The following is a 13,670-nucleotide window of genomic DNA, read 5'->3' on the forward strand; positions in this document are numbered from 1 at the left end:
TCGAAGAGATTACTTTTTACAAGCTCAACCACATAGTCTAATGTCGAAGATGTCAAGCAAATTGAACTTATAACCCTTAATAACAAAAATATTTTAATAATAAAAACTCGACCAATTAAACTAATTCTCAAAATTATATAATATTCTATTTATTTGATAAAAATAATTAACTAATACCCCATATTAAAAGAATTATAGATATATTTTTATATTTAAGTATTCAATTAGCCGTACCTTGTGTTTTAATGGATGTGAACTTGAAAAGAGACTTATATTTGGAATTTAACTAAACTAGTTGAATAAAATGGAATTTGAGATAAAGCAAATTCGATGGAAAATGTAGCTCTAAAAACATTAACTATGTCTAGGTGTAGCTGAATTTAATTTATATTTTGATGTCTTGTTAAGGGATCCTAAATCTAAACGCCTCTAACTCATGAAATCTATAAGTCTTCAAATCCAAAGGAACCGAAGCCCTATTTCGTCTGGCGACGGCGAACCCATGGAGATCAGGTGTTCAAATCCCGACAGTGTCACATAAAAAGTAAACGTACCGGGTGCCGGGTGTTTATCCTCATATCACCACTAGCAGCAGCAAGCGAGGCTTAAAATCTTAACTAAACATTTAATGCCCTAAAAATAAAAGAACGCAGGAGCCTGGCTCCGCTTGGGTCGGTTTTTATTTACAAAGAAGAAGAAGATTTGATTTCAGCACCACAAAAGGCATAAAAGGGCTCCTTTTAAAATCGACTTCAAAGCAAAGCCATGGCATTTCACATGGCATGCCCGATCACATGGTCTCTCTCACTCAATCTTTCATGGATTCCTCATATTACTTATATTCCCCACAATAAATTAAATTATTATTACACTATTGTTTGTTGCCTCGCTTCACTTCATTTGGCGTTTGAAAGTCCCTCGATCTGATTTGATCTGATCCATTAATTATGTTGTTTGTGGTGCAGCCAGAAAATCTGTTACTGCACCCTGGGGTTTCCGGGGCCATTGCAGAGTTATCAAGGCAAGCGGGCATTCTTGGAGGAGGTTGACCGGTTGGAGGTGCTTCTCAGTAATCCGGAGCTCCTGGCTGCCGGTGGACGGGAAACCGTGGAGGTTCTGGTGCCCAAGGTTTCCATTTCCAGGAGGGATTATACGACGAGCTCGAAGAAAAGTCATGGAGGGGTTGGTGACGCCGACGATGACCGAGACGATCGGTTGTCCACGCAGACGAAGCAGATGGCTATGCGGAGGAGAGCAGCAACCCTTGCGTCCTTGGCCGCGGACGACTATTCTCGCAAGCTGGAGCAGGGGGATTTTACTGGCGCGGTATGCAAAGACATCTTTTCTTTTTTACTTTTGATTGCTTCTTTACTGGAATTGGATGGTTATCTACTCTCCAATTTGGCAAGGGTTTGTAATTTTCTTCAATTTGTACTGGCCGGATTATTGTTCTCTAATTCCATGATGATTTTTCAATTCTTTCCATGTTTGGAGGTTGATCATTATCCAATTGGGCAGGATGTTCAATTTACTTCTTCAATTTGGTAGAGAATCGTTCATTTCATTAAAGACTTGCTGCAGTTTCTTGTTATCATTGAGAATGAGATCCTTGCAATGTAAATGACATTGTGGAAGGGAACAGCGTTGGCCAAACTCGAGGACATTCCTCAAGCAGTTTTTTGGGGGGAGCATCTGTCCTTGGTGTGTCACAGTCTTGTAATGCAATGTTTATTATTGTTCTGTCTGATGAATTAGGGACTACGTCCATATGATCATGGAGCTGACTGCATCAAGGATTGTTCTTACTTTTGCTGCTAATAGAATACGCAAAACCAAAGAAAGCAAACATTACGTATGCAGCATATACAATGCCCTCCCCTAGTTTGCATACTAATAGTGGCTGAAATACTGCTCATAATTTTACTGGAAAGTACCCGTTCTGCTAGTTAAAATACATTTCAGTAGGGCTACTGCATTTAATTTGTAAATACAAGGTAACTTCCAAAATAATCAGAATTCCCGAATTTTAAGCTGGATTTAATCAGTGGCCTGATTGTGACTCCAAAGCAGGCAGTTGGTAGACATGCCAGGAGATGGGAATTCAGGCCTCTCACAAAATTGGCGTGATACGTCTTTTTATTATCGTTGTCTCATTATACTTTTTGTTCTTCACTTGCAGTATCCTGAAGGCGACCTAATGCGACTGGGAAAACACAAGGGAACCCATATAGCTTTCGAGGAAGCTATTAAGAGGAATGCCCTTCAAGAAGAGACAGGTTCATTATTGCCGAAGACTTTATGTCGGATATGCTTATATGGAGAGGATGAGGGCACCAAAAAATATGCAAGAATGCTCTCATGTAAGAGCTGCAATAAGAAGTATCACAGGAGCTGCTTAAAACATTGGGCAGAAAACAGAGGTGAGTGATTAAACCAAACTCTTCCAATTGCAATTTCCAATATCATATCTGACATGGAATGTTTCTAGTAGCCCATTCCAAACTATAGATTCAAAGGCAACCGGTGAACATGTTAAAATTCTTTTCAACTGGATAGAATATTAAGCAGGATACAAATAAACTAACTTCTGTTGCTAAATTCTGTCAGATATATTTAATTGGGCTTCATGGATTTGTCCATCCTGTGTGAGCTGTGAGGTTAGTGGATTTTTAACTTTTGATATATGTTATCTTTGATTTCTTTCTGTTCCCATCATAGGTATTGTCATATTTAATATACATGTCTTGTTTGTAATAGAAAGTTGGAAACTGATCTCGTTGATCATCAATGGATATTTTCTCCGAATAATTTATTTTTATTGCTGTTTTTCCTTTATTTGTGGCTGCTGTTGTCAAATATAAGTGAAGGCCTATTGTCCAATATCAGTGAAGGCAATTTCTTGGTATTGATTATGAAGTTCATTGCATATAAGTTTCAGTAACTTGAAGACATCTCAATGAAAAGCTTATTGCTATCAAATGTATCTTCACTTTATCATTTCATTTTGTACCTCTTTGAAGCATTGATTATATGGAAGTATTTCATTGGTCCATGGCCGCTTTGCCCATTAATCAGTGGAGAGCCATTCCATGTTTTATGGATCTTGTAACTTCTCATCTTTACATGACATTTTAATTAAGTGCTCATTATTAATCTATCTTTAAGTCATAGAGAATTTTGTATTGAAGGGCCTTGCCCAAACTTTCCCCGAAGGGTTACATCAACATTGATTTAAATGCTTGCATTCTCTTTCTTCTAATATCTACACTTCATTTTCCTTATTTTTTCTGTCATTAAGTACTTCGTATATCATTTTTACATTGACATTATTGCAAACTTCCTCTGTTGCATTGTGTATCTGCTTTGCTACCCTGCAGTTGATATTTCATTTGAGTATCCTTTATCTTATTTAATATTATCATTCTTACTGTTAATATTTCAATGCATTCATTGTTTCTCCTTTATTTACGAACATCCAGAAGTCTCAAATATTGATCAGAGCTGCTCAATGATGACTCTGTTGTTTGGTGTGGACCTCCCTTGAAAATATTTCCTCTTCCTCCCCCACATCTCTCCTCTTATTGTCTCTCTTTCCCTTCATGTCCTAAAAAATTATCGCAAAAATATTATTCATTGAATGCCTTAATCCAATGCTATTTTGCATTTTCAAAATTCAAACAAAATGCTCTTTATCTCCTTCAAGCTGTTTTCAGTCGAGTAATTTATATGTGGCTTTTTTGCCAATAACAACAATTCTGTTAAAGCATGTTAAATTCTTTTCTATATTTCACGAAACTTCTAAGAACCTGACGTTTTGAGCCGTACCTGAAACACCAAAACTTGGCTGAAACTTGGCCAAAACTTGGTGATCATGTAGTCATCTATGAGAGTTAATATAGACTTGGTTTTTCTTCTAAATTGTCATCTATGGTTCTTATTCCCCTTTTTCTTGTAAGATAATGTGTTATTCACTTATTTATATTTTTTTTTCTTTATATATACATTTATGACATTTCAGCCGACATTCCATTTTTGGGAGGTGACGTTTCTAAATGTACCTGTTTTGGAAACTCTGAAACGTTTCGACGTTTCATGCAACTTAAATTCTCTTCCATGTTTTAAAAGAAACTTATTTTGTGTTGCATTAGCTTTCCTTTTTATTAACCATGCCTTGTGGAGTTGTGATAATCATTGTATGTAACAATTAGTGAAATAGGTGATTGCTTATTAATTGGTTAAGTTTGCTATAATTGTTCCCTTGAAAATGTGTCTTAAATAATCAGTAAAAAGTATCTCTTGTCTATATTGGGAACTTTGGAACATGGATATTTCTTTGGTGGCACGTGTTTTTTTTTTTTTTTTGCAATTCATCCAGATATTTGAGGTAATTAAACTTCAGGTATGCAAGCGATATGGAGATCCAAACAAGTTAATGTTCTGTAAAAGGTGTGATGTGGCATGCCATTCTTATTGTCAGCATCCTCCTCACAAGGCAAGCATTCCAAGAGACTTGCTTTTCATTTTTTGCTTCCTATGCATATCTCTTATGCTTGATATATTTGAGCTATACTATTCAATGAATTGAATGTTATTATTTGCTTGCCAACAGAATGTGACACCTGGACCATACTTGTGTCCAAAGCACACTTGGTGTCATAGTTGTGGATCCACAGTCCCTGGAAGTGGCTTAAGTACCAGGTAATTTAAATGATACTCATATTTCTATGCAGGCGATTAAGACTTAGCATCTAGTAAAGATTATTATTACTTTTCTTCTTATTTACTCTTTACTGATCTTCATGGCTGTACAATGATTATATCATTGACTGTATAAGCATGTTTGCAAGAGAATATTTGGAATTTGAAAATGGCTGTACAATGATTATATAATTGACTGGATAAGCATGTTTGCAAGAGAATATTTGGAATTTGAAAAATGACGCGAAGCAGTTATATTTCCATGAAAAATATGGTGTGGTGAAGAAGACATTTCCAAGTAGTTATATCACTATGATGTTTAGAATAAACTAATATATAAAAAACTAAATATTACGATAAATGATGTGAAGTAGGGCATGCAGTGTACCTATCATGAGATGACTAAGTTTCCAGTGCATCATCACCTACTGAACTTGAATGAAATAATCAATACGGTAGTGTAAAGAAGCGTTGTAATTTGTGTGTGATAGGTGCTTCATTTGACTGGTTTGGTAGCTTCTGAAGGTCAAATTGTGGAATGCCTTAGTTGAATTTATGTCAAATGTAGACGGAGAGGAATCTCAATAGGACTTTTGGACTTGTTGAAGGGCAGCACTGATTGCTTCAATGTTAAGGGTGGTTTCCTCCCTGAGTATAATTGGATATCAACTGAATTGGTTGGTCTGAATTTCTTTTAACCATAACTGAAAACTTTTGTATTAAAAATCTGCATAAGGCATGCAGTAATACCTTATCTGTACATCAAAGAGCATAATGAGCCATAGAGAAAGAGAGTTTGGGTCTGAAACAGACCATAATAGCCAAAATTGGGAATGTTCTTCTCTACACAATTCAAAACTATCTACTGGTCTATAAGTATAAATTTTCCAGTAACTTACAAAAAACAAAATCTACATTTCACTGGGTACCAGTCTATTTTTTGGATTCTGCCATTTTAAGTCCTCCTTGTCCCCTTAGCCATTCTCCTCCTTTGATGGCATGTTGAGGTCTTGGAGCTCAGAGGAACCTTGATGTAGCCAACCAATTACATTTGTTTTCATATTTCGAAAGGCCCCATGTGTTTTTGGGCATGATGATATTCCAGTTCTTTAAGGAATCAAGCATTTATTTTTATTGTTGTTAACCACCAAGTCCCCTTTTGCTAATTTGGCTCCATGATTTGCCAACAAGTCAGCCTCTGTGTTGTTATGTCTTAGAATATGAAAGGCTTCATATTGTTCAAATTTATGAAGCAAACCTCTTATTCTTGCAAGGAGAGTCTTGAATTTCAAATTATCAGGGGAGGAGTCTTTTTGTAAATAAGAGATAAGGAGAGAAGAGTCTCCTATTACAGTTAACTTGGTGGCTTTTAGTGATAGTGCTTGGAGTTAGTGTCTTAAAAACCGATCGGTTTGAACCGGAAACTGGTCAAACCAGCTGGTTCATTAGCCAACCGGCAAAAAAACCCAGTTCGATCCCTCACTTTGCCTAGAAAACACAAAAACTGGTGCTAACCGGTCGGTTTAGGACAAAATCGACTGATTTATGGTCAAACCAGCCGATTAGTTGCCAAGGCCATAGAGGACCCACGCAGCACAATTTAGGAAGCTTCTAGGGTGTTTTGGAGAGAAAATAAGTGTTGTCTCCAAGCCTTTAAAAGGAGCTCACCTCCCTCATTTGCCTCACACATCTCATTTGGAGTTTTTGTGAGTTTGATTGGGAGCTTGGAGAGTGTTGAGTTTTTGCTGGAGTAGTGGAACAACAAAGAGTTTGAGCTAAGTAGTAGTCATCATGCTTCCAAAAGCCAAGGATATTGCATGGGCTCATTGTGATATGATTGATGGCAAAATGATCCGCAAATATTGCCAAAAATCTATTGAAGGAGGGGGTATTAACAGGTTCAAGCAACACTTGGATGGGATAGGAGGTAAAGCCATTTGGTGCACCAAATGAAATAATAAGGCATATTAGGGCAAAATATCTTCAAAAGTTTGAAACTCAAGTCATTGAACCAATAGAGAAGTTTGTGACACAAGCATTTGCAAAGTTTGGGAGTCAAGACTCAACCAACTCAGTTTGATCATGATGACTCATGAGAAGTTTCAAGTGATAATGCTGATCACTATTATCATATATGTAGACTTGTAGTAGGCTAATGGCCTCATAGCTTGTAGCATTGTTTTTGGACTTTATAGGCCATTTAGAGCCTCATTGCTTATGTATTTTGTCGATGATATGTATTGCACTCGGTGCCATTTTGATATATTCACCTTTACATGGTATATAAATGAGCAAACTTTGCATATTTTGTCTTTATTGGCTTGGAATCATGGTTTTAAATCTTAAAAATATTTTTTTTTTCATTAAAAAATAATTATTTAATGTATTTTTTTAAAAATTGATTCATGTAGACTTGATCATTCCCAGTTTGAGACTCGATTTATTAGGTGGATTGGTCCGGTCACCGGTTCTGGTTTTTAAAACTATGCATGGAGTAGGCCTTGAAAAACTCTATGGGCTCCTGTTTGACTGTTTGAGGCTAAACGTAGACCCCAAGAATATGAAAATTTTCTTTTTCCTTCGGGTGATATAATATCTCCCCTCGCTCTTGCCACCCCTGGATTGGATTTTGAGGCCATGTCAAACAGTAGAACTGGATGAGTTTGTTCCTCCTTTGAAAGTCTAAGCTTTCCTGTATTTTGTTCTTTTTTGACTCTCATTTTGATTTCTTTCTATAGCCTTGAATCCATGTTTCGTCCATCTTATCCACTTCTTGGGAAGAAGACGAGAAGGGCCTATGAGAATTCAATGCTTCAATTAGAAGGGAGGAAGCTCTGATCGCAACGTTTGAAGGGGATGAGCGTTTCTAGCCAACCATATTTTCTAGCATATAAACATAGGAAGAGTCCACCAGGTCCTTTTTAAAAGTAGTTTGCCTTGCATTGTGCAAGGAACCTACACAATTCTTACCCCATGAATCAAAGAAATGGATGATATTTGATGGCCATACAATTCGTTGGGCAATATTTTTTAAGACACATTCCTATTCCTCAAAAAACTTGCAATCTAGGAATAAGTGGGCTATGGTTTCCTCTTCTTTGCACAAAGCACATATTGAAGGCCCTACTGTTCCTCTTTTTTACAGATTTTTGCTGTCAAAGTTATTCTGCGGGCTAACATCCAACATATTATTAATTTTGGGAAGTCAATCCGAGTTCCATAAGCTAGACCACGTTGCTTATTTGGGTGGAATATCATCTAGAAAGGGGAGTGCGCTATACCTAGACTTTATTGTGTCTAAGGAATGACCCTAGCCTTTATGATCATTTTCAAATAGGGAGATGGGAGCATAGCTAGACAACTCAAGTTCCAGATACTGTACTAGAGGAGACAAAGGAAGAGGGACCGTTCCCTAATGCCAACCATTTCATCTTCCACTCTCTGACCATGTTGATATATCAAATAGTGTGAATTTTGTTGTTTTGAAATTCAGTTTTTGAGAGGATTAAGCCAATTGTAAGATTTGTTGAAAATAATACCAAGGAGAGGTGTTACTAGGCATTTATCCCTTTTAGCGTAGTAGACACATTAATGACTTTTATCTTGGTGACATTTATGAGCTATATTAATGTCATGGATGGAAGAGATACTTAAAAGTGGTGTACCATGTACTTTTCTAATATTAAAGTCACTTGCACTTTATAAAGTGACTTTATGTGTAAAGTACTAAGTTCACTTTTTCTAATATTAAAGTGAGTTGAGAAAATCACTTTATGAGAAAATAGAAAAAGGCACACAACTTGAAAAGGTACTAGGAGGCTTTTAAGTAATGGGGCTAATGTGCGAGGGGGGTCAATTGGGAAAATTAATCTCAACCACACATCTTGAGATTTGGAGATCAAATCTCATGCATTGAATTCTAGGTTTAGGGATTCAATCTTTTTTAAGAGATAAAAGGAAAAGGGAGAGCTCATTCTTATTATTCACTCATGAGATTATTGAGAGAGCAAGAGGAGAGGGGAAAAGGAGATCTTCAAGGAGGGTTTATAGCTAGAGAAAAGATGAACGAATTTCTAGGAGGCAACAACCAATGAGAAGCACAATTTTCAAGGAGGCAAGTACAAAAATCGAGGGCATAGGCACGAGTTTCGAGGTTGCTGTGCACATAATTCAAGGGCTATTCCTCCTTGTTTGGGCCTGAATTTCGAGGTAGAAATCTCGGGTTTACTGCTATAGGCAACACAAATTTCGAGGTGTTTTCCAGTTACAAAAATCGAGGGACAATAGTCACCTCTAGCGCAGTAATCAATGCATCTTCAGGCATGAATTTTGAGGCATCTACATCAACGATTTCAAGGTTGAGTTTGCACAGAAAACGAGGCAGATTTGGCACTAATATCAAGGCAACATTTTTGGGTATGAAATTTTGTAAATCTGGAAATTATTTTCAGTGGGCACAAATTTCCAGAAACTGAATTAAATGCTTCCATTGAAGGAGAAAAGTATTGTGGTTAATTTTTTGTACTTAGACTAATTTTCTCAAGCAATAAAATCATCCTTTGAAGACCGGTTTTCGCTAAAAGGCTGTGGGGTTTTTCCGAGGTCACCTTGACCAAAAATAAGTGTCTGTCATGCTTGAATGCTTACATAAATTTAGCATTAATTACAGAATAGGAAATGTGTTAAATAGTAGAAGTACTCTTTGAATGTTTACAAATAATTCATTCTGAAATTTATATTAGCATGACGGAACATGTGGGTTGGGTCAAATGAACACATGCAAAATTGTAAATTGGGGTTAGGGTGCAAATCATTAATTTTCTACAAGATTCAAGGGTAGAATTCCCTAGAATGGAGGCAATGCAGATTTTACTATCATGCCCATTTCCAGGAGTCCAAGTGAGCTTCAATTTGGTTAATGGGATATCAATAGAGATCAGTCTCCAAATATTGGAACCTCCCTTGATGTGATTTGGAGTTTCCAAGAAAGTTCTTCTTTTGATGGGGAAATTTTATGCACCAAGATTTGCTTCCATGATCCAGGTGGATATTGGTGGCCACCCTCCTATCCCACTTGGACCCCCAACACTGTCTCTTTCAGTTTTTCAGTTTCCTTAATTGTAGCACAATTTACTATTTGTGGCAGTTTTTCGGGTCTTGAACTTTCGTAGCTGTTTTGAGGCCTTAAACGATGTTTTTAGGAAAAACAGAGAGATCGAAAAAGTCTCAAACAAGTTTGCTTGTTTGTTTTCGGCCTCCTCTTTGAGATCTTCGAAACGAGGTATTATGATAGCTAAACAAAAATCGTATGCCAAAGTTATGACCTCGGGAAATTAATGTACCAATTTACCCAAACAGGGCCCACAATTTTGGTGCTTCATTTCCTAAGGTTAGGTTTTTGGATGTTTAGGGTTTTCCATTGTTTCTCAATAATAAATAGGGCTTGGAGCATCATTGTAACAGAGTTTAGAGACATGTAGCCGCCGCATCTCTTCTCAGAGATAAGCTACCATCACCTGAGCTAGTTTATTTCCATTTTGGTTGTAAGTATATTTTAGTATTCTGATATTAATGAAATGAAGTATTATTTCTATTGCATCTCTGTATTTATGGTTATATCTGTAATTTGTTGCATTCTTGTTTAAGTTCGGATCAGTGGTATCAGAGCAGTTTGCTCTTTCTCGGTTTTTCTTTGCATGTCCTCGACAAGGTCAGGGTATAAGGAGTTAGGGCTCGATCTAGTTGAACCTTTGCAAGACCAACCTCACAAACCTTGACAGCCTCCCATGGCAGAAGAAAAGAAAGACGAGGGGGCAGGAGATCCTATCAAAATATTGCTTGAGGAAGCCCTCGAGCGACAGAGGAATGTGTGATGGATAACTTTGCTTAGATCCTCCGATGGCTACCCACAGACTACGCGCCACTCCTTTTAAGGTACAAGTTAACTTTGATATTCCCATATTTGAGGGCCAGATAGATGCAGATGCTGTAGATAAATGGTTGAATTTGTTGGAAGGATATTTTTCAGTTCATGACTTTTCTAATCGGGAAAAGATTACTTTTTCACTTCTCAAAGCCACCCACACGTCAAGGACTGGTGGGAAACCTACTGTGAACAAAAGGATGAGAGGGAATCCTCACTGTTTTCAGCCGCACCCACTTGGGATTCTTTCTGAGACGCCATCAAGGAACAATATTACCCTGTCGGGAGCTATGAAGATAAATACATAAAGTGGACCACGCTACAACAGGGAAGGGACCAAGATGTGCTAGAGTTCACAAATGTTTTTTATACCCTCCACACAAAGTTGGGTATCAAGGATTCTGAGTGGCATTTGGTACTTAAGTACCGCGACTGTCTACACAAGTACATCTAGGACGAGATGGAGTTTCTGGACATCTCCTTGCTCGACACAACATACCGATATGTTGTTAAGATTGAGCAAAAGTTTAAACAGAAGAAACGAGACTTTGGATCTACGAATCCGAAGCAAGGAAAAGGCGCCCCCAAACCACAGAGCAAAGGCCAAAGCCAAGGCAGAGCGACCCCAGACAACCTGTCGAAGCCGCAAGCTAAGAACAACACCACAAAGACAAAGAAGGACACGTGAAAATGGTGTGAGTTCCATAAGAGCTCCACTCACAACACAAGTGAGTGTCGGGCCAAGTAGTCACTGGTGGCCGAGCCGAAGTCTTCCGATTCAGACGCATGTTTCGACTCTGAGTTAGGACCCGACAAGGGGAATGACTTAGAGTTGGAACATGCGTCTGAATGCGTCATGGGAATGTTCCAGAGGAGGGGGAACGCCTCTTCCACTCATAGATGTGGATGAAGGGTTCTCCTCTGCAGTTCATTGTCGATAGCGGGAGCCAAAAGAACCTCATTTCAGCAGAAGTTGTGAAGCGGCTGGGCCTACTGATGACAGCACATTCGTAGCCGTACACCATCAGATGGCTTCACGAAGGACGAGATCTCCGTGTCAGCCTTCCCTACAGCATCAAGCCCTTCACAAATGAGGTACTATGTGATGTTTCTTCTCTTGAAGTTTGTGATGTATTATTAGGACAACCATAATTGTGGAAGCAACATGTTGCATATGAGTCTAGACCTCGCTCCGTGATTATTACTTTGGGCAATAAGTTGTACAGGATACCAGAGGTAGCTTCGCCTACTGTCATCTCTTTGATCATTGCAATATTGTAGTAAGATCATTTCCCAGATTAGGAAATTTGTTTTCCTTATGATTCGCCCTCAGGGCAAGAAGAAGGTTGTGGCCACAACTTCTAGACATGGTTCCTCTGCACAACAGTAGCAAATGGACAAGGTCGTGGAGGAGTTCCGGGACAATTTTCCCTCACTTACAAGGGTACCTCTGCATTGTTAGGTCAAGCACTCCATTGCTCTGACACCATGCGCACCGCTACCCAATGGACCGATCTATCGACGCTCTGTTTTGGAGAATGACGAGATCAAAAGACAGATTCAAGAGTTGTTGCAGAAAGGGCACATTAGGCCAAGCTCATCACCCTGTGGGAGCCCGATTGTATTGGTACAAAAGAAGGACGGGACCTGGAGACTCTATATTGACTATTGGGCGCTGAACAAGATCACTGTCTGGAATAGGTATCCAATCCCATAGATTGAGGACCTTTTGGACCAGCTCAAGGGGGCCAAATATGTCAGCAAGATTGACTTGAAGTTCGGTTATCACCAGGTGCTTATCGAACCCTCCGATGTGTGGGAGATTGCCTTCAAATCCAAGGAGAGCCTTTTCGAATACTGCCTTCAAATCCAAGCCTTTTTGAATGGTTGGTCATGTCTTTCGGGTTGACGAATGCCCCCGCAACCTTCATGAGATTGATTGACGACATCTTGTGACCCTTCACCAATGCATTCGTGGTGGTGTATTTAGATGACATCTTGATCTCCAGCCAGAGTTGGGAAGAGCACCTCCGAGATATTCGACAAGTCCTTCAAATCCTGCAACAACACAAGTGGTGTGCCAGTTTGGAGAAATGCACTTTTGGCATGACCCAGGTTCAATATCTGGGGTACGTCATTGATGAGAAGGGTGTGCATGTGGACCCAACCAAGATACAGGTCATTCGGGATTGGCCAGCCTCAACCACTCTGACAGAGCTCTGTTGCTTTTTGGGTCTTGCCAATTTCTACTGCAAGTTTGTGTTGGGTTTCTCTCATATCACTTGGCCTTTAAGTCAAGTCACCAAGGGTGGAGCGAAAGAAAAGTTTTTTTGGTCTGAAACCCAACAAAAAGCAATTGCCGAGTTGGAGCATCGCCTCTGTTCTACACCAGTACTCACATTACCAAACCTGCAACAACCATTTGAGATTGAGATAGACGCTTCTGATTATGCTATTGGTGCAGTTTTTACTCATCAGGGGCATCTAATGGCTTACCATAGTGAGACACTTTCAGACACTTACGACAAAGAAATCTATTCCATTGTGTAGGCCTGCTGTCAATGGAAGCATTACATTTTGGGGAAGGAAACGATCATCCACACAGACCATCGACCCCTGTAGTTCATACAGACACAAGGGAAGCTGCAGAATGATTGCCATCAGAAATGGTCCACCTACGTGCAACAGTTCCATTTGAACATTAAGTACAAGAAGGGCAACAACAATAATGTTGTAGATTGCCTTAGCCGACCACCAGTCATGGCGCTGATCACTATGCTCGACTCCTGTGGGCACGAGACTTCGGGGTGGCTGCATCTTTACCAGAGCGATCAATAGGACATACCAAAAACGCTTGGAAGGGAAGCAAGTTCCAAAATTTCACCTTCAAGAGGCACTCTTATGTCATCGGGGACACATTTGTGTTCCTTCGAGCGAGTGTGCCAAGATGATTTGGGAGGCGCACTACAGTCGGGTCGCTGGGCATTTCAGAGTAGAGAAAATAGTGGCGGTATTGCTGAAGTATTTTTATTGGCCGAAACTTCATCAG

The 13,670-nt window shown here is 39.1% G+C and overlaps 1 protein-coding gene across 1 annotated transcript in view; it reads left to right on the forward strand.

Moving 5' to 3' along the window:
• The first annotated feature begins 479 nt into the window (after positions 1–479).
• The window catches only part of LOC149153383 (PHD finger family protein), an 81,373-nt gene continuing 68,182 nt past the window's right edge, over positions 480–13,670 (forward strand). The window contains exons 1-6 of the mRNA XM_089442503.1: positions 480–797; positions 966–1,326; positions 2,180–2,420; positions 2,608–2,657; positions 4,400–4,492; positions 4,610–4,698. Of these exons, the coding sequence (XP_089298629.1) occupies positions 766–797; positions 966–1,326; positions 2,180–2,420; positions 2,608–2,657; positions 4,400–4,492; positions 4,610–4,698 (866 nt within the window). The 5' untranslated portion in view covers positions 480–765. The remainder of the gene's footprint in view (positions 798–965; positions 1,327–2,179; positions 2,421–2,607; positions 2,658–4,399; positions 4,493–4,609; positions 4,699–13,670) is intronic.

The sequence above is a fragment of the Pinus tabuliformis genome, chromosome 9 (genome assembly GCF_031772625.1).
Source record: "Pinus tabuliformis cultivar Carrire ecotype Pingquan chromosome 9, CPIR1, whole genome shotgun sequence".
Lineage (NCBI taxonomy): Eukaryota > Viridiplantae > Streptophyta > Pinopsida > Pinales > Pinaceae > Pinus > Pinus tabuliformis.